The 20,400-nt window shown below is 39.9% G+C and overlaps 1 protein-coding gene across 3 annotated transcripts in view; it reads right to left on the minus strand.

The window, feature by feature from the left end:
- The window catches only part of xpo7 (exportin 7), a 54,776-nt gene that overhangs the window by 12,279 nt on the left and 22,097 nt on the right, over positions 1–20,400 (minus strand). The window contains exons 17-25 of one of the 3 annotated variants that reach the window (XM_062434312.1): positions 19,357–19,420; positions 19,156–19,264; positions 18,154–18,260; positions 17,864–17,952; positions 17,489–17,596; positions 17,214–17,296; positions 16,166–16,380; positions 15,471–15,609; positions 14,321–14,478 (exon numbers count right to left, since the gene is read on the minus strand). In XM_062434312.1, the coding sequence (XP_062290296.1) occupies positions 14,321–14,478; positions 15,471–15,609; positions 16,166–16,380; positions 17,214–17,296; positions 17,489–17,596; positions 17,864–17,952; positions 18,154–18,260; positions 19,156–19,264; positions 19,357–19,420 (1,072 nt within the window). Of the gene's footprint in view, positions 1–14,320; positions 14,479–15,470; positions 15,610–16,165; positions 16,381–17,213; positions 17,297–17,488; positions 17,597–17,863; positions 17,953–18,153; positions 18,261–19,149; positions 19,265–19,356; positions 19,421–20,400 lie in introns of all 3 variants that reach the window. The other 2 variants (XM_062434313.1, XM_062434311.1) reach the window with 2 other exon arrangements.

Genomic DNA, 20,400 nt, shown 5'->3' on the forward strand with positions numbered 1-20,400 from the left:
GGCTTCTGTGTCTCTCACAGTGTTTTCGGTTTTTGGACAGGAGTTACGGTTTTCTCACAGTTTGGAATTGTTCGGGACCTTGTCAGAAGCAAAATTCTGAGGCATTTTGAGAATTTTTTCCAAGCAGATTCTCAAATCACCGTAGCAACCGTAGAACCTCTGCTGTCCTTGACAGCCTGTTGCTGGGCGGAAACTGACCTACTTTTCTGTGATTGGCTGATTCCTGTCTGTCTATTTTGTCAGTTAACCAAGCTGGCTCTCAGCAATAGCATCCATGTTTAGGGTAGAGGTGGTGACTTTGACTGACAGGTGACACTTTGTAGGGGGCGGGGCTTCAGCGGAAACGCCCACAGAGGTGGTGACTTTGATTGACAGGTGACACTGGTTAGTGGGCGGGGCTTCCATGGCTGATTTTTACACAACTTTGAAGCCCAATTTCACATATTTGGCAATTTTTTTAATCATTCACATTTGGCAGGGTGGTTAACTACACACTTTTCTGTGGCCTGTCAAACTCAGAACACATATTTATTCTTTCTTTACAGGGACTTTAATTAGTTTAAATAAATATTATTTATGCTTAAATATGATTACCTGGAATATTGGAATTGAAATACTGGAATATTTCCAGTCAATTTCCAAGAAGAATTACAGTCATAAAAAACTATAATATCTACTCTCTTCATTATAAGATTTACTTATTAATTTCATAACAGTGATGTTCCTGTCTGTGGAAAAAATTAAAGTAGACTTTTATTAATTAGTTTAAATAAATATTATTTATGCTTAAAAATGATGAACATTTACTTAATATTTCCGGGATGTTAAGTTGAGAAAAAAGTACATTACACTTGATACTGACTAGTAAGATGTACTTAATACTCGAAACCAGAATATGATCAGGGTGACTTTTGAACACTGGAAATAAATCGTGTACTCGTTCCGGCAGCAGTCCCGTGGCACTCAAAATTTCCCTGGAATTTTCTAGTTATTATTATTCTTCCGCCAAATTTCGGCGCGTAACTCCTCCCACAGCTTTGAGAAAACCCCGACAATATATACATCAAAACGTGCGGCTCGATCGGGAAAGGGGTGCTATTATTCAGAATGTCCAGAATCCAATTTTTCCCAGAGTTATTCCCAAAATACCGGGAAATTTCTCCATTGAAAATGAATGGGAATTTTTTTTTAAAACCACAAAATTTCACCTTTTTTCAGAGTCACCTAGCTCTCTCATACCTGCACGTAGAAATGTGATTCAAACTTTAAAACGGAGGAAAACTTGTGCTCTCTCCAAAACACCAAACGGTTTTTACATAACATGTAAACTTTTCAAACTATGAGCAGTCAAACGAGGAGCGGAAATCACTTTTTCTTCAAAGTTAGAGTGGAAGCGTCAGTTAGCTTGAGTGTGAGAAGCAGTAAAATATGAACTTAATTTTTATTTTTAACTCGAGCTCACGGCCAAACCGTGAAAAGGAGACAAATAATTTTTTGTCAAAATGTAGACATAGGTGTTGGGATTCATAAAATGTGACATTGACAGGCGGGGTCTGCACAAAATTTAAACGGGGGGGCCGAGACCTGCGGCAATACCTGTCTTGCTCCCCATTGACTGTAATGTAATCGTCTGTTTTTTTTCAAAAGAATCTCACTCTGTCTTCGCACTGAGCTTACGCGCTCATTTTAAGGAGTATCTGAATAAAATAAACACTGTCAGAATCTGCCGGCTTCTGTGTCTCTCACGGTGTTTTCGGTGTTTGGACAGGAGTTACGGTTTTCTCACAGTTTGCAATTGTTCGGGACCTTGTCAGAAGCCAAATTCTGAGGCATTTTGAGAATTTTTTCCAAGCAGATTCTCAAATCACCATAGCAACCGTAGAACCTCTGCTGACCTTGACAGCCTGTTGCTGGGCGGAAACTGACCTACTTTTCTGTGATTGGCTAATTCCTGTCTGTCTATTTTGTCAGTTAACCAAGCTAGCTCTCAGCAATAGCATCCATGTTTAGGGTAGAGGTGGTGACTTTGATTAACAGTTGACACTCTGTAGGGGGCGGGGCTTCCGCAGACTCGGTGGGAACGCCCACAGAGGTGGTGACTTTGATTGACAGGTGACACTGGTTAGTGGGCGGGGCTTCCATGGCTGATTTTTACACAACTTTGAAGCCCAATTTCACATATTTGGCAATTTTTTTAATCATTCACATTTGGCAGGGTGGTTAACAACACACTCTACTGTGGCATGTCAAACTCAGAACACATATTCATTCTTTCTTTACAGGGACTTTAATTAGTTTAAATAAATATTATTTATGCATAAATATGATTAACTGGAATATTGGAATTGAAATACTGGAATATTTCCAGTCAATTTCCAAGAAGAATTCTAGTCATAAAAAAACTATAATATCTACTCTCTTCATTATAAGATTTACTTATTAATTTCATAACAGTGATGTTCCTGTCTGTGAAAAAAATTAAAGTAGACTTTTATTAATTAGTTTAAATAAATATTATTTATGCTTAAATATGATGAACATTTAATTAATATTTCCGGGATGTTAAGTTGACAATAAAGTACATTACACCTGATACTGACTAGTAAGATGTACTTAATACTCGAAACCAGAATATGATCAGGGTGACTTTTGAACACTGGAAATAAATCGTGTACTCGTTCCGGCAGCAGTCCCGTGGCACTCAAAATTTCCCTGGAATTTTCTAGTTAGTGCCACGGGTGCTACGCTCCGAGGCATCTCTTATTCTTCACCATACTTATTATTCTTCTTTTTATTCTTCCGCCAAATTTCGGCGCGTAACTCCTCCCACAGCTTTGAGAAAACACCAACAATATATACATCAAAACGTGCGGCTCGATCGGGAGATGGGTGCTATTATTCAGAATGTCCAGAATCCAATTTTTCCCAGAGTTATTCCCAAAATACCGGGAAATTTCTCCATTGAAAATGAATGGGAATTTTTTTTTTAAACCACAAATTTTCACCTTTTTTCAGAGTCACCTAGCTCTCTCATACCTGTATGTAGAAATGTGATTCAAACTTTAAAACGGAGGAAAACTTGTGCTCTCTCCAAAACACCAAACAGTTTTTACATAACATGTAAACTTTTCAAACTATGAGCAGTCAAACGAGTAGTGGAAATCACTTTTTGTTCAAAGTTAGAGTGGAAGCGTCAGTTAGCTTGAGTGTGAGAAGCAGTAAAATATGAACTTAATTTTTATTTTTAACTCGAGCTCACGGCCAAACCGTGAAAAGGAGACAAATAATTTTTTGTCAAAATGTAGACATAGGTGTTGGGATTCATAAAATGTGACGTTGACAGGCGGGGGCTGCACAAAATTTAAACGGTGGGGCCGAGTCCGGCGGCAATACCTGTCTTGCTCCCCATTGACTGTAATGTAATCGTCTGGTTTTTTTCAAAAGAATCTCACTCTGTCTTCGCACTGAGCTTACGTGCTCATTTTAAGGAGTATCTGAATAAAATAAACACTGTCAGAATCTGCCGGCTTCTGTGTCTCTCACGGTGTTTTCGGTTTTTGGACAGGAGTTACGGTTTTCTCACAGTTTGCAATTGTTCGGGACCTTGTCAGAAGCCAAATTTTGAGACATTTTGAGAATTTTTTCCAAGCAGATTCTCAAATCACCATAGCAACCGTAGAACCTCTGCTGACCTTGACAGCCTGTTGCTGGGCGGAAACTGACCTACTTTTCTGTGATTGGCTAATTCCTGTCTGTCTATTTTGTCAGTTAACCAAGCTAGCTCTCAGCAATAGCATCCATGTTTAGGGTAGAGGTGGTGACTTTGATTAACAGTTGACACTCTGTAGGGGGCGGGGCTTCCGCGGAGTCGGTGGGAACGCCCACAGAGGTGGTGACTTTGATTGACAGGTGACACTGGTTAGTGGGCGGGGCTTCCATGGCTGATTTTTACACAACTTTGAAGCCCAATTTCACATATTTGGCAATTTTTTTAATCATTCACATTTGGCAGGGTGGTTAAAAACACACTTTTCTGTGGCATGTCAAACTCAGAACACATATTTATTCTTTCTTTACAGGGACTTTAATTAGTTTAAATAAATATTATTTATGCTTAAATATGATTAACTGGAATATTGGAATTCAAATACTGGAATATTTCCAGTCAATTTCCAAGAAGAATTCCAGTCAAAAAAAACTATAATAAAATCTACTCTCTTCATTATAAGATTTACTTATTCATTTCATAACAGTGATGTTCCTGTCTGTGAAAAAAATTAAAGTAGACTTTTATTAATTAGTTTAAATAAATATTATTTATGTTTAAATATGATGAACATTTACTTAATATTTCCGGGATGTTAAGTTGCGAATAAAGTACATTACACTTGATATTGACTAGTAAGATGTACTAAATACTCAAAACCAGAATATGATCAGGGTGACTTTTGAACACTGGAAATGAATTGTTTACTCGTTCCGGCATCAGTCCCGTGGCACTCAAAATTTCCCTGGAATTTTCTAGTTATTATTATTCTTCCGCCAAATTTCGGCGCGTAACTCCTCCCACAGCTTTGAGAAAACCCCTACAATATATACATCAAAACGTGCGGCTCGATCGGGAAAGGGGTGCTATTATTCAGAATGTCCAGATTCCAATTTTTCCCAGAGTTATTCCCAAAATACCGGGAAATTTCTCCATTGAAAATGAATGGGAATTTTTTTTAAAAACCACAAAATTTCACCTTTTTTCAGAGTCACCTAGCTCTCTCATACCTGTACGTAGAAATGTGATTCAAACTTTAAAACGGAAGAAAACCTGTGCTCTCTCCAAAACACCAAACAGTTTTTACATAACATGTAAACTTTTCAAACTATGAGCAGTCAAACGAGGAGTGGAAATCACTTTTTCTTCAAAGTTAGAGTGGAAGCGTCAGTTAGCTTGAGTGTGAGAAGCAGTAAAATATGAACTTAATTTTTATTTTTAACTCGAGCTCACGGCCCAACCGTGAAAAGGAGACAAATAATTTTTTGTCTAAATGTAGACATAGGTGTTGGGATTCATAAAATGTTACGTTGACAGGCGGAGTCTGCACAAAATTGAAACGGGGGGGCCGAGACCGGCGGCAATACCTGTCTTGCTCCCCATTGACTGTAATGTAATCGTCTGTTTTTTTTCAAAAGAATCTCACTCTGTCTTCGCACTGAGCTTACGCGCTCATTTTAAGGAGTATCTGAATAAAATAAACACTGTCAGAATCTGCCGGCTTCTGTGTCTCTCACGGTGATTTCGGTTTTTGGACAGGAGTTACGGTTTCTCACAGTTTGCAATTGTTCGGGACCTTGTCAGAAGCCAAATTCTGAGGCATTTTGAGAATTTTTTCCAAGCAGATTCTCAAATCACCATAGCAACCGTAGAACCTCTGCTGACCTTGACAGCCTGTTGCTGGGCGGAAACTGACCTACTTTTCTGTGATTGGCTAATTCCTGTCTGTCTATTTTGTCAGTTAACCAAGCTAGCTCTCAGCAATAGCATCCATGTTTAGGGTAGAGGTGGTGACTTTGATTAACAGTTGACACTCTGTAGGGGGCGGGGCTTCCGCGGAGTCGGTGGGAACGCCCACAGAGGTGGTGACTTTGATTGACAGGTGACACTGGTTAGTGGGCGGGGCTTCCATGGCTGATTTTTACACAACTTTGAAGCCCAATTTCACATATTTGGCAATTTTTTTAATCATTCACATTTGGCAGGGTGGTTAACAACACACTCTTCTGTGGTATGTCAAACTCAGAATACATATTTATTCTTACTTTACAGGGACTTTAATTAGTTTAAATAAATATTATTTATGCTTAAATATGATTAACTGGAATATTGGAATTGAAATACTGGAATATTTCCAGTCAATTTCCAAGAAGAATTCCAGTCATAAAAAATTATAATAAAATCTACTCTCTTAATGATAAGATTTACTTATTCATTTCATAACAGTGATGTTCCTGTCTGTGAAAAAAATGAAGTAGACTTTAATTAATTAGTTTAAATAAGTATTATTTATGCTTAAATATGATTAACATTTACTTAATATTTTCAGGTATGTTAAGTTGAGAATAAAGTACATTACACTTGATACTGACTAGTAAGATGTACTTAATACTCAAAACCAGAATATGATCAGGGTGACTTTTGAACACTGGAAATAAATCGTGTACTCGTTCCGGCAGCAGTCCCGTGGCACTCAAAATTTCCCTGGAATTTTCTAGTTAGTGCCACGGGTGCTACGCTCCGAGGCACTCCCCTCAGCAGTAATACTGCAGAGGGGAGTGCCTCGGGGCGAAGCCCCGAGGCATCTCTTATTCTTCACCATACTTATTATTCTTTTTATTCTTCCGCCAAATTTCGGCGCGTAACTCCTCCCACAGCTTTGAGAAAACCCCGACAATATATACATCAAAACGTGCGGCTCGATCGGGAGATGGGTGCTATTATTCAGAATGTCCAGAATCCAATTTTTCCCAGAGTTATTCCCAAAATACCGGGAAATTTCTCCATTGAAAATGAATGGGAATTTTTTTTTAAAACCACAAATTTTCACCTTTTTTCAGAGTCACCTAGCTCTCTCATACCTGCACGTAGAAATGTGATTCAAACTTTAAAACGGAGGAAAACTTGTGCTCTCTCCAAAACACAAAACTGTTTTTACATAACATGTAAACTTTTCAAACTATGAGCAGTCAAACGAGGAGTGGAAATCACTTTTTCTTCAAAGTTAGAGTGGAAGCGTCAGTTAGCTTGAGTGTGAGAAGCAGTAAAATATGAACTTGATTTTTATTTTTAACTCGAGGTCACGGCCAAACCGTGACAAGGAGACAAATAATTTTTTGTCAAAATGTAGACATAGGTGTTGGGATTCATAAAATGTGACATTGACAGGCGGGGTCTGCACAAAATTTAAACGGGGGGGCCGAGTCCGGCGGCAATACCTGTCTCGCTCCCCATTGACTGTAATGTAATCGTCTGTTTTTTTTCAAAAGAATCTCACTCTGTCTTCGCACTGAGCTTACGCGCTCATTTTAAGGAGTATCTGAATAAAATAAACACTGTCAGAATCTGCCGGCTTCTGTGTCTCTCACTGTGTTTTCGGTTTTTGGACAGGAGTTACGGTTTTCTCACAGTTTGCAATTGTTCGGGACCTTGTCAGAAGCCAAATTCTGACGCATTTTGAGAATTTTTTCCAAGCACATTCTCAAATCACCATAGCAACCGTAGAACCTCTGCTGACCTTGACAGCCTGTTGCTGGGCGGAAACTGACCTACTTTTCTGTGATTGGCTGATTCCTGTCTGTCTATTTTGTCAGTTAACCAAGCTGGCTCTCAGCAATAGCATCCATGTTTAGGGTAGAGGTGGTGACTTTGATTAACAGTTGACACTCTGTAGGGGGCGGGGCTTCCGCAGACTCGGCGGGAACGCCCACAGAGGTGGTGACTTTGATTGACAGGTGACACTGGGTAGGGGGCGGGGCTTCAGCGAATTTGGCGGGAACGCCCACAGCGTTTGGGACAGAGACCAGAGGCTGATTTTTACACCACTTTGAAGCCTAACTTCACATGTTTGGTGATTTTTTTCATCATTCACATTTGGCAGGGTGGTTAACAACACACTTTTCTGTGGTATGTCAAACTCAGAACACATATTTATTCTTACTTTACAGGGACTTTAATTGGTTTAAATAAATATTATTTATGCTTAAATATGATGAACATTTACTTAATATTTTCAGGGATGTTAAGTTGAGAATGAAGTAAATTACACCTGATACTGACTAGTAAGATGTACTTAATACTCGAAACTAAATATGCAGGGTGACTTTTGAACCGGGATGAGTACATGATTTATTTCCAGTCAATTTCCAAGCAGAATTCCAGTCATAAAAAACTATAATAAAATCTACTCTCTTCATGATAGGATTTACTTATTAATTTCATAACAGTGATGTTCCTGTCTGTAAAAAACAAATTAAATTAGACTTTTATTAATTAGTTTAAATAAATATTATTTATGCTTAAATATGATGAACATTTACTTAATATTTCCGGGATGTTAAGTTGAGAATAAAGTACATTACACTTGATACTGACTAGTAAGATGTACTTAATACTCGAAACCAGAATATGATCAGGGTGACTTTTGAACACTGGAAATAAATCGTGTACTCGTTCCGGCAGCAGTCCCGTGGCACTCAAAATTTCCCTGGAATTTTCTAGTATTCTTATTATTCTTCCGCCAAATTTCGGCGCGTAACTCCTCCCACAGCTTTGAGAAAACCCCGACAATATATACATCAAAACGTGCGGCTCGATCGGGAGATGGGTGCTATTATTCAGAATGTCCAGAATCCAATTTTTCCCAGAGTTATTCCCAAAATACCGGGAAATTTCTCCATTGAAAATGAATGGGAATTTTTTTTTAAAACCACAAATTTTCACCTTTTTTCAGAGTCACCTAGCTCTCTCATACCTCCACGTAGAAATGTGATTCAAACTTTAAAACGGAGGAAAACTTGTGCTCTCTCCAAAACACCAAACTGTTTTTACATAACATGTAAACTTTTCAAACTATGAGCAGTCAAACGAGGAGTGGAAATCACTTTTTCTTCAAAGTTAGAGTGGAAGCGTCAGTTAGCTTGAGTGTGAGAAGCAGTAAAATATGAACTTAATTTTTATTTCTAACTCGAGCTCACGGCCCAACCGTGAAAAGGAGACAAATAATTTTTTGTCAAAATGTAGACATAGGTGTTGGGATTCATAAAATGTGACATTGACAGGCGGGGTCTGCACAAAATTTAAACGGGAGGGCCGAGACCTGCGGCAATACCTGTCTTGCTCCCCATTGACTGTAATGTAATCGTCTGTTTTTTTTCAAAAGAATCTCACTCTGTCTTCGCACTGAGCTTACGCGCTCATTTTAAGGAGTATCTGAATAAAATAAACACTGTCAGAATCTGCCGGCTTCTGTGTCTCTCACAGTGTTTTCGGTTTTTGGACAGGAGTTACGGTTTTCTCACAGTTTGCAATTGTTCGGGACCTTGTCAGAAGCCAAATTCTGAGGCATTTTGAGAATTTTTTCCAAGCAGATTCTCAAATCACCATAGCAACCGTAGAACCTCTGCTGACCTTGACAGCCTGTTGCTGGGCGGAAACTGACCTACTTTTCTGTGATTGGCTAATTCCTGTCTGTCTATTTTGTCAGTTAACCAAGCTAGCTCTCAGCAATAGCATCCATGTTTAGGGTAGAGGTGGTAACTTTGAATGACAGGTGACACTCTGTAGGGGGCGGGGCTTCTGCAGACTCGGCGGGAACGCCCACAGAGGTGGTGACTTTGATTGACAGGTGACACTGGGTAGTGGGCGGGGCTTCCGCGGCTGATTTTTACACAACTTTGAAGCCCAATTTCACATATTTGGCAATTTTTTTAATCATTCACATTTGGCAGGGTGGTTAACAACACACTTTTCTGTGGTATGTCAAACTCAGAACACATATTTATTCTTACTTTACAGGGACTTTAATTAGTTTAAATAAATATTATTTATGCTTAAATATGATTAACTGGAATATTGGAATTGAAATACTGGAATATTTCCAGTCAATTTCCAAGAAGAATTCCAGTCATAAAAAATTATAATAAAATCTACTCTCTTAATGATAAGATTTACTTATTAATTTCATAACAGTGATGTTCCTGTCTGTGAAAAAAATGAAGTAGACTTTAATTAATTAGTTTAAATAAATATTATTTATGCTTAAATATGATGAACATTTACTTAATATTTTCAGGTATGTTAAGTTGAGAATAAAGTACATTACACTTGATACTGACTAGTAAGATGTACTTAATACTCGAAACCAGAATATGATCAGGGTGACTTTTGAACACTGGAAATAAATCGTGTACTCGTTCCGGCAGCAGTCCCGTGGCACTCAAAATTTCCCTGGAATTTTCTAGTTCTTCTTTTTATTCTTCCGCCAAATTTCGGCGCGTAACTCCTCCCACAGCTTTGAGAAAACCCCGACAATATATACATCAAAACGTGCGGCTCGATCGGGAGATGGGTGCTATTATTCAGAATGTCCAGAATCCAATTTTTCCCAGAGTTATTCCCAAAATACCGGGAAATTTCTCCATTGAAAATGAATGGGAATTTTTTTTTTAAACCACACATTTTCACCTTTTTTCAGAGTCACCTAGCTCTCTCATACCTCCACGTAGAAATGTGATTCAAACTTTAAAACGGAGGAAAACTTGTGCTCTCTCCAAAACACCAAACTGTTTTTACATAACATGTAAACTTTTCAAACTATGAGCTGTCAAACGAGGAGTGGAAATCACTTTTTCTTCAAAGTTAGAGTGGAAGCGTCAGTTAGCTTGAGTGTGAGAAGCAGTAAAATATGAACTTAATTTTTATTTTTATCTCGAGCTCATGGCCAAACCGTGACAAGGAGACAAATAATTTTTTGTCAAAATGTAGACATAGGTGTTGGGATTCATAAAATGTGACATTGACAGGCGGGGACTGCACAAAATTTAAACGGGGGGGCCGAGTCCGGCGGCAATACCTGTCTCGCTCCCCATTGACTGTAATGTAATCGTCTGTTTTTTTTCAAAAGAACCTCACTCTGTCTTCGCACTGAGCTTACGCGCTCATTTTAAGGAGTATCTGAATAAAATAAACACTGTCAGAATCTGCCGGCTTCTGTGTCTCTCACAGTGTTTTCGGTTTTTGGACAGGAGTTACGGTTTTCTCACAGTTTGCAATTGTTCGGGACCTTGTCAGAAGCCAAATTCTGAGGCATTTTGAGAATTTTTTCCAAGCAGATTCTCAAATCACCATAGCAACCGTAGAACCTCTGCTGACCTTGACAGCCTGTTGCTGGGCGGAAACTGACCTACTTTTCTGTGATTGGCTAATTCCTGTCTGTCTATTTTGTCAGTTAACCAAGCTAGCTCTCAGCAATAGCATCCATGTTTAGGGTAGAGGTGGTAACTTTGAATGACAGGTGACACTCTGTAGGGGGCGGGGCTTCTGCAGACTCGGCGGGAACGCCCACAGAGGTGGTGACTTTGATTGACAGGTGACACTGGGTAGTGGGCGGGGCTTCCGCGGCTGATTTTTACACAACTTTGAAGCCCAATTTCACATATTTGGCAATTTTTTTAATCATTCACATTTGGCAGGGTGGTTAACAACACACTTTTCTGTGGTATGTCAAACTCAGAACACATATTTATTCTTACTTTACAGGGACTTTAATTAGTTTAAATAAATATTATTTATGCTTAAATATGATTAACTGGAATATTGGAATTGAAATACTGGAATATTTCCAGTCAATTTCCAAGAAGAATTCCAGTCATAAAAAATTATAATAAAATCTACTCTCTTAATGATAAGATTTACTTATTAATTTCATAACAGTGATGTTCCTGTCTGTGAAAAAAATGAAGTAGACTTTAATTAATTAGTTTAAATAAATATTATTTATGCTTAAATATGATGAACATTTACTTAATATTTTCAGGTATGTTAAGTTGAGAATAAAGTACATTACACTTGATACTGACTAGTAAGATGTACTTAATACTCGAAACCAGAATATGATCAGGGTGACTTTTGAACACTGGAAATAAATCGTGTACTCGTTCCGGCAGCAGTCCCGTGGCACTCAAAATTTCCCTGGAATTTTCTAGTTCTTCTTTTTATTCTTCCGCCAAATTTCGGCGCGTAACTCCTCCCACAGCTTTGAGAAAACCCCGACAATATATACATCAAAACGTGCGGCTCGATCGGGAGATGGGTGCTATTATTCAGAATGTCCAGAATCCAATTTTTCCCAGAGTTATTCCCAAAATACCGGGAAATTTCTCCATTGAAAATGAATGGGAATTTTTTTTTTAAACCACACATTTTCACCTTTTTTCAGAGTCACCTAGCTCTCTCATACCTCCACGTAGAAATGTGATTCAAACTTTAAAACGGAGGAAAACTTGTGCTCTCTCCAAAACACCAAACTGTTTTTACATAACATGTAAACTTTTCAAACTATGAGCTGTCAAACGAGGAGTGGAAATCACTTTTTCTTCAAAGTTAGAGTGGAAGCGTCAGTTAGCTTGAGTGTGAGAAGCAGTAAAATATGAACTTAATTTTTATTTTTATCTCGAGCTCATGGCCAAACCGTGACAAGGAGACAAATAATTTTTTGTCAAAATGTAGACATAGGTGTTGGGATTCATAAAATGTGACATTGACAGGCGGGGACTGCACAAAATTTAAACGGGGGGGCCGAGTCCGGCGGCAATACCTGTCTCGCTCCCCATTGACTGTAATGTAATCGTCTGTTTTTTTTCAAAAGAATCTCACTCTGTCTTCGCACTGAGCTTACGCGCTCATTTTAAGGAATATTTGAATAAAATAAACACTGTCAGAATCTGCCGGCTTCTGTGTCTCTCACAGTGTTTTCAGTTTTTGGACAGGAGTTACGGTTTTCTCACAGTTTGGAATTGTTCGGGACCTTGTCAGAAGCCAAATTCTGAGGTATTTTGAGAATTTTTTCCAAGCAGATTCTCAAATCACCGTAGCAACCGTAGAACCTCTGCTGTCCTTGACAGCCTGTTGCTGGGCGGAAACTGACCTACTTTTCTGTGATTGGCTGATTCCTGTCTGTCTATTTTGTCAGTTAACCAAGCTGGCTCTCAGCAATAGCATCCATGTTTAGGGTAGAGGTGGTGACTTTGACTGACAGGTGACACTGGGAAGGGGGCGGGGCTTCAGCGAATTTGGCGGGAACGCCCACAGAGACAGAGGCGGATTTTTACACAACTTTGAAGCCTAATTTCACATATTTAGCCATTTTTTTAATCATTCACATTTGGCAGGGTGGTTAACAACACACTCTTCTGTGGCATGTCAAACTCAGAACACATATTTATTCTTTCTTTACAGGGACTTTAATTAGTTTAAATAAATATTATTTATGCTTAAATATGATTACCTGGAATATTGGAATTGAAATACTGGAATATTTCCAGTCAATTTCCAAGAAGAATTCCAGTCATAAAAAACTATAATAAAATCTAATTTCTTAATGATAAGATTTACTTATTAATTTCATAACAGTGATGTTCCTGTCTGTGAAAAAAATGAAGTAGACTTTAATTAATTAGTTTAAATACATATTATTTATGCTTAAATATTTTATTTATTAATTTACTTAATATTTTCAGTTATGTTAAGTTGAGAATAAAGTACATTACACTTGATACTGACTAGTAAGATGTACTTAATACTCGAAACCAGAATATGATCAGGGTGACTTTTGAACACTGGAAATAAATCGTGTACTCATTCCGGCAGCAGTCTCTGTAGGGGGCGGGGCTTCTGCATACTCAGCGGGAACGCCCACAGAGGTGGTGACTTTGATTGACAGGTGACACTGGGTAGTGGGCGGGGCTTCCGCGGCTGATTTTTACACAACTTTGAAGCCCAATTTCACATATTTGGCAATTTTTTTAATCATTCACATTTGGCAGGGTGGTTAACAACACACTTTTCTGTGGTATGTCAAACTCAGAACACATATTTATTCTTACTTTACAGGGACTTTAATTAGTTTAAATAAATATTATTTATGCTTAAATATGATGAACATTTACTTAATATTTTCAGTTATGTTAAGTTGAGAATAAAGTACATTACACTTGATACTAACTAGTAAGATGTACTTAATACTCGAAACCAGAATATGATCAGGGTGACTTTTGAACACTGGAAATAAATCATGTACTCATTCCGGCAGCAGTCCCGTGGCACTCAAAATTTCCCTGGAATTTTCTAGTTATTATTATATAATTCTATATTTTTAAATCTATTTATTGACTTTATTAATCTGTTACTTTTGTCTTTAAAAAAAATCATTTTTAATCCAGTTTTTAGTCTAATTTATTAAACTCTTTGATGTCAGCTTAGTTTTGTCTTTAATACTTTTTAACCTTTAGTTTTCACTCCAACTTTTAATAAAGTTTTACTCTTATTCTCTCCTATTTTATAATGTTTTATTAAAGATCTCAAATCTTATTATTTGCTTTGGTTTCATTTAGTTCTTTATTTTTATTCCTTTTCTTTATGTTGTTTTATTATCAGCTGTGAAGCACTTTGAACACATTAACCTGATGAAAGCTGCTGTATAGACAGTTTGATTGATTGATTGACTGATTGATTGATTGATTGACTGATTGATTGATTGATTGATGATCAGCTGACCTGTTGGATCATCTCTGGATGCTGCTGCATGATGTGCAGGAAGCGATCGTCCGTCGCCATCGGAGTCGGACGCTTCTTCGTGGAGCGCGACAGCTGCTTGAACAGATACGTCACTATGTGATCCAAACTGGAGCAGCAGCCTGTGCACACCATCGTATCTGCAACACACACACGCACACGCGCAGACACACACACACAGTTAACACTTACACACTGATCATATTATACACTCATTAAAAGGGTTTATAGCAAATGTTGAAGCTCAGATGTGTTTAGAAAACATCAATAGTGGATCTGACTGATCAATAAATGTGTTTAACCCTCCTGTTGTCCTCGAGTCAAGGAAGGAAGGGAGAAAGAAGGAAGGAAAGGAGGGAGGGAGGAAGGAAGGAAGGGAGGAAGAAGGAAAGAAATGAGGAAGGGAGGAAGATGGAAGGGAAGGAAGGGAGGAAAGGAAAGGAAAGGGAGGAAGAAGGGAGAAAGGAAACGAGGAAGGGAGGAAGGTAGGGGGATGGAGGGAGGAGAGAAGGAGGGAGGTAGGGAGGAAGGACAGACGGAAGGAAAGAAGGAAGGAACAGTCAAAACAGACTTGAGGATGGCACGAAGGTTAAACCTTGATTCATGTGTCAGAGAGCAGAGAGAGTGTATTTTTTTAGCTTTTACACCACTAAACATCTCCTATCACACAATATCATGTCCTATTTTACCTCAGACATTAAAATGTAACATAGCAAAAATGATGGAAATGTCTCTTTCTGGTAGTTTTGAGTCTCTTTAGTCTCTCCATCTCTACGTTACCATGGTAACTAGATGGCAGCTGTCACTCAAACTAACTGTAGGTTGTTTTCATCTCTTTTTGGTGGTTAAATGTTATTTAATGTAAAGGTAAAATGAGCAGAGCTTTATGGAGCTGTGGGGTTTATTGTATAACCATTAGAAACATCAGTCTTCACTGCTACATCATAACATCCTCATAACTACTATCTTATTAAAACTATTAACTCTTCATTTCACTAAAACACATGTTAATAGATACGGAGATAATCTGACCCAGAACAGCCTCAATGGACAAACATTTGTGCATTTTGGGCCACTTTAGGAAAAGTCATCATTAATAAAAACTAAAGTTTAAACGGTGTGTAAATGTTACCGAGAGCGGTGAGCCCCTCCGATATCGAGGACAGGATGTACATGACCACGTGAGGCTCCAGGCTGGCGATGAAGTTCATGTGGTCTTGCGTCAGCACCTCCAGCAGAGAGTAGAAGGACTGGCTGAGTTTAGGATAGTCCTGCAGAGACCAGAGGAAGCTCAGGGTTAGTGTGTAGAAAGCTCCACAAACAGGATGCAAACATGTAAGAGGCTGACACACTGCAACATGCTATGGATTCAGTTAACAGCTATCATTATATACATATTATATATATTATATATATTATAACTATTATACAAACTGATGTATTAGAGCAGGAGGCCACATACAGAACAAACTGATCTCATGTGGGCCGGATCATTAAAGATGAAAGGAAGGAAGGAAGAAAGGAAAGAAAGTGAGGAAGGAAAGAAGGAAGGAAGGAAGGAAAGAGGGACAGAAGGAAAGATGAAAGGAAGGAAGGAAGAAAGGAACGTACAAGTAAGTCACTGAGGAAGAAAAGGAAGGGAGGGAGAAAGGGAGGAAGGAAGTAAGGAAGGAAGGACTGAACATACGACTAAGTCACTGTGAGGGAGAAGGAAGGAAGGAAGGATGGAAGGAAAGAAGGACAGAAGGAAAGATGAAAGGAAGGAAGGAACGTACGAGTAAGTCACTGTGAGGGAGAAGGAAGGAAGGAAGGAAGGAAGGAACGTACGAGTAAGTCACTGTGAGGGATGGACAGCAGTAGCTTGATGAAGGTCTGTAAGGCGTTGTCGAGCGCGTCGTCGCCGTAGAGACGGAAAACCCCGAAGTTGACGTAGTTTCCGCTGAGCACGGCCTTCAACATGGCGAAGCAAACGCTGACTCCCTTCAGCTTCACACCGTAAACCTGATCCTTCGGTACTTCCCCCAACGTCAGGATACGGTTCCCTGGAAGAGGAGACACACATGATCAATAAATATTAACAAAGGAAGGGAGGAAGAGAGGAAGGAAGGAAGGAAGGGAGAGAGGGAGGGAGGAAGGAAGGGAGAGAGAGGGAGAGAGGAAGGAAGGGAGAGAGGAAGGAAGGAAGGAAGGAAGGGAGAGAGGAAGGAAGGAAGGGAGAGAGAGAGGAAGGAACGGAGAGAGGAAGGAAGGGAGGGAGGGAGGGAGGAAGGGAGAGAGGAAGGAAGGAAGGAAGGAAGGGAGAGAGGAAGGGAGAGAGGGAGGAAGGAAGGTAGAGAGAGAGGAAAGAAAGAAGGGAGAGAGGGAGGGAGGGAGAGCGGAAGGAAGGAAGGGAGAAAAGGAAGGAAGGGAGAGAGAGAGGAAGGAAGGAGAGACACATGATTAATAAATATTAACGAAGGGAGGGAGAGAGGAAGGAAGGAAGGGAGAGAGGAAGGAAGGGAGAGAGGAAGGAAGGAAGGGAGAGAAGAAGGAAGGGAGGAAGGGAGAGAGGGAGGAAGGAAGGAAGGGAGAGAGGGAGGAAGGAAGGAAGGAAGGAAGGAAGGAAGGGAGAGGAAGGAAGGAAGGGAGAGGGGAAGGAAGGAAGGAAGGGAGAGAGGGTGGGAGGGAGAGAGGACGGAAGGAAGGAAGGGGGGAAGGAAGGGAGAGAGGAAGGAAGGGAGGAAGGAAGGAAGGGAGAGGAAGGAAGGAAGGGAGAGGGGAATGAAGGAAGGACGGGAGAGGGGAAGGAAGGATGGAAGGGAGATAGGAAGGAAGGAAGGACAAATGGAAGGAAGGAGTATCTGAGTATTCGCGGTGTGGATGTAGATGAGCGTACCGTATGTTGTGATCATCTTGCTGGTTTCTCTGAACAGCAGGATGCCGTTTGGTGACGACACGTCAAACTGTAGCCGCTGAGATCTGCAAAAAAACAACATTAAGAGTTAAAATCTAAATAAAGACCAACGTTAAAAAGCTTAAAGTTAAATCCAGCAGAGTGAAAGTTTGACTCATTCAGACTTTAATATTTTATACTTCAGATTTTCAGCTTCATAAGAACAGCTGCAGTTATTTCCCAGCAGCCTTTGCAACACCTGTAACCTGAGTGTTTACCTGTTGTGAACGAGCTCGGCCATCAGCTTGAGGACAGGAGTGGTGCATGCTGGGTCGTGGTACCACAGCTCGATGGCGCGCTGCAGGATCGGCATGTAGGCCGGATATCTGCAGGCGGAGTTAAAGAGCACGACTCCCACAGTGGGATCAATAATAAATAATAATAATAATAAATAATAAATATAATAAACAGCACTGTGTAAAAGTCTGAGGAGAGCAGTTCTACGACCTACAGACTTTTACACAGTGCTGTACATACAGTCATATATGTATATAATATATATATTCTAAGCTGCAGGTCATGTGACATATATGTATATAATATATATATTCTAAGCTGCAGGTCATGTGACGCGCTGCCAGCTGAGAGGATACATCCAGTCGAACAGCATCATGAAACTCGTCTTGGCGTTGAAGGCGAATGCGATTCCTCGAAGGTCTCGAACCAAACCAACCAAAGTCCTCTGCAAGAAAAAACCACAGAAGAAGAACTCGGAGGTCAGAGCTGAAAACCTCTAAACATCCAATCAGCTGTTTGCATCACTGCTGCATTTAACTGATATTATAATGTTTAATGCTGCAACTAATTATACAGAAATGTTGGTAAGTTGTCACATTGTGTATGTGTGTGTGTCTGTGTGTATATGTGAGTGTGTGTGTCTCACCTTGGCCTCCTGCTCATTGAACGTGTTCGTACTCAACATTTGAGCCACAGCTTCAAACGCCGCCGTCAGAGGAAGCATGAACTGTTCAAACTGGTCCTCGTCCTCGCCTGCGCACACACACATATACAAGCAAGCACACACACATAGAAACACACACACATATAAACACACGTGCACACACACATACAAACACACACACATACAAACACACACACATAGAAACACACACACATAGAAACACACGTGCACACACACATACAAACACACACACACACAGAAACACAAACACAAACAAGATGCTCCTTTTACATGTTTCTTTTTGTTTTCTAGTCGACTACAAACAGTAATATTGAAGAAAAAGGTTGATGATGTTTCTGAATCTGGTATTTATAGAGATTCATTGGTCACATGTTAGATTTCCCCCCCCGCTGTATTCATGTGCTGTTTAATATATATATATATATATATATATATATATATATAAGATATATTACAACCTAATTTTTTCCGCGACGAGATTAAACTCAACATGACGACTTTAAAGTCAACACTTTGACATTAAACTCTAAATGTCGAGAATAAAGTTGACATTTCGACAATAAATACCTTCCTTCTTTCCTCCCTTCCTCTTTTCCTTTCTCCCTTCCATCTTTCCTTCCTTCCTCCCTCCTTTCCTTCCTTCTTCCTCCCTCCTTTCCTTCCCACCCTCCTACCTTCCTCCCTCCCTCCTTCTTTCATCCCTCCCTCCCTTCCTTCTTCCTCCCTTCCATCCTTCCTTCTTTCCTCCCTCCCTCCTTTCCTTCCGTCCTCCCTCCTTCCCTCTTCGACTCGAGGATAACAGAAGGGTTAAACTCCGTCATAATGTAACGTTTATTTTAATATTGACGACTACAGATGAAAACTAGCCTCACATCTACATTGATGTGTGAACTAAAATGTTGATTGTCGTGTCGCCCCGCTAAAATAAATGTTAAATAAATAAATAAAAATAAAAACCTTTACCGAGATCGACCATCAGCAGGCGACCCAACGCGGTGTAGAAGGTGGTCCGACAGCGCATGTCGCTCAGGTTGGACTGGTTGTTGACTCCCAGGAAGGAGAAGTGCTCGCTCTGACACACGGAGACAGAAAGACGCTCGTTAAAAACACATTAATCAACATCTAACGGAGAGTTCTGTGTTGGAAGAGACGAGCTGGACTCACCGTGTGATTATTCAACATGAACTGGACAGCGCTGAGCTTCACTAACTTCCTCACGCTGCTGTACGTGAACCAGGAGAAAGTCAAGGAGCAAAAACAGATCAGCTGCTAATTACACATCATATTTAACCTTCATGACCCCGTCTGATTTCACTTTTCCTTCTTTCCTTCTGTCCTTCCCTCCTTTCTTCCTTCCTTCCTCTTTTCCTTCCTTTTCTTTCTTTCCTCCCTCCTTTCTTCCTTCCTCTCTCCTTTCCTTCCTTCTTTCTTCCTTCCCTTTCTTTCCTCCCTCCTTCCTTCCTTCCTTCCTCTCTCTTTTCCTTCCTTCTTCCTCTCTCTTTTCCTTCCTTCTTCCTCCCTTCCTCCCTCTTTTCCTTCCTTCCTTCCTCCCTCCCTTCCTTTCTTCCTTCCTCCCTCTTTTCCTTCCTTCCTCCCTCCCTTCCTTTCTTGACTCAAGGACAACAGGAGGGTTAAACACACAGAGTCACAAGTTTTGTTTTCCAAATTTAACACTTTTCTGAGGACGTCTGTGAAACTTTGACAGCAGAATATAAACAGTGGAAACAAAGAGAGGACCGGCCAAAGTGTCCTCACCTTATAAAAACAGGGTTTCTGCAGGTTTGAACAAGTTAAATTTAAGACTTTTTCAGCTTCTGTCAAACTAACAGAGCTGCGGCGGCTTCCTGTCTGAGCTTTCAAAATAAAACCTTTGTTATTGTGCACTTCTCATTATTATTAACAAACAAAGTTAGGGCTGTAAATTACGGGAGATTCCCGGAAGAAAAGACACAACGGGAGAGCGGCGGGAGATGAGTCTAAAATACGGGAGAAACCAGGAAAACAGGAGTGTTGGCAGCTGTACAGTGAATGCTGTGGAGGAGGGACGGAAATACACATGTGCAGCTTTTTTCAGACTGTTTCTAAACAACGTTGCACAATAAAAAATGACAAAAAATTGTTTCCCCCCCAATTTTATTAATTTTGAGATCGTTTGGCCTCAAAATCGTAATCACGATGAAATTTCGATTAATTGAGCAGCCTTAATAA

This window comes from Scomber scombrus, chromosome 15, assembly GCF_963691925.1.
Source record: "Scomber scombrus chromosome 15, fScoSco1.1, whole genome shotgun sequence".
NCBI classification, from domain to species: domain Eukaryota; kingdom Metazoa; phylum Chordata; class Actinopteri; order Scombriformes; family Scombridae; genus Scomber; species Scomber scombrus.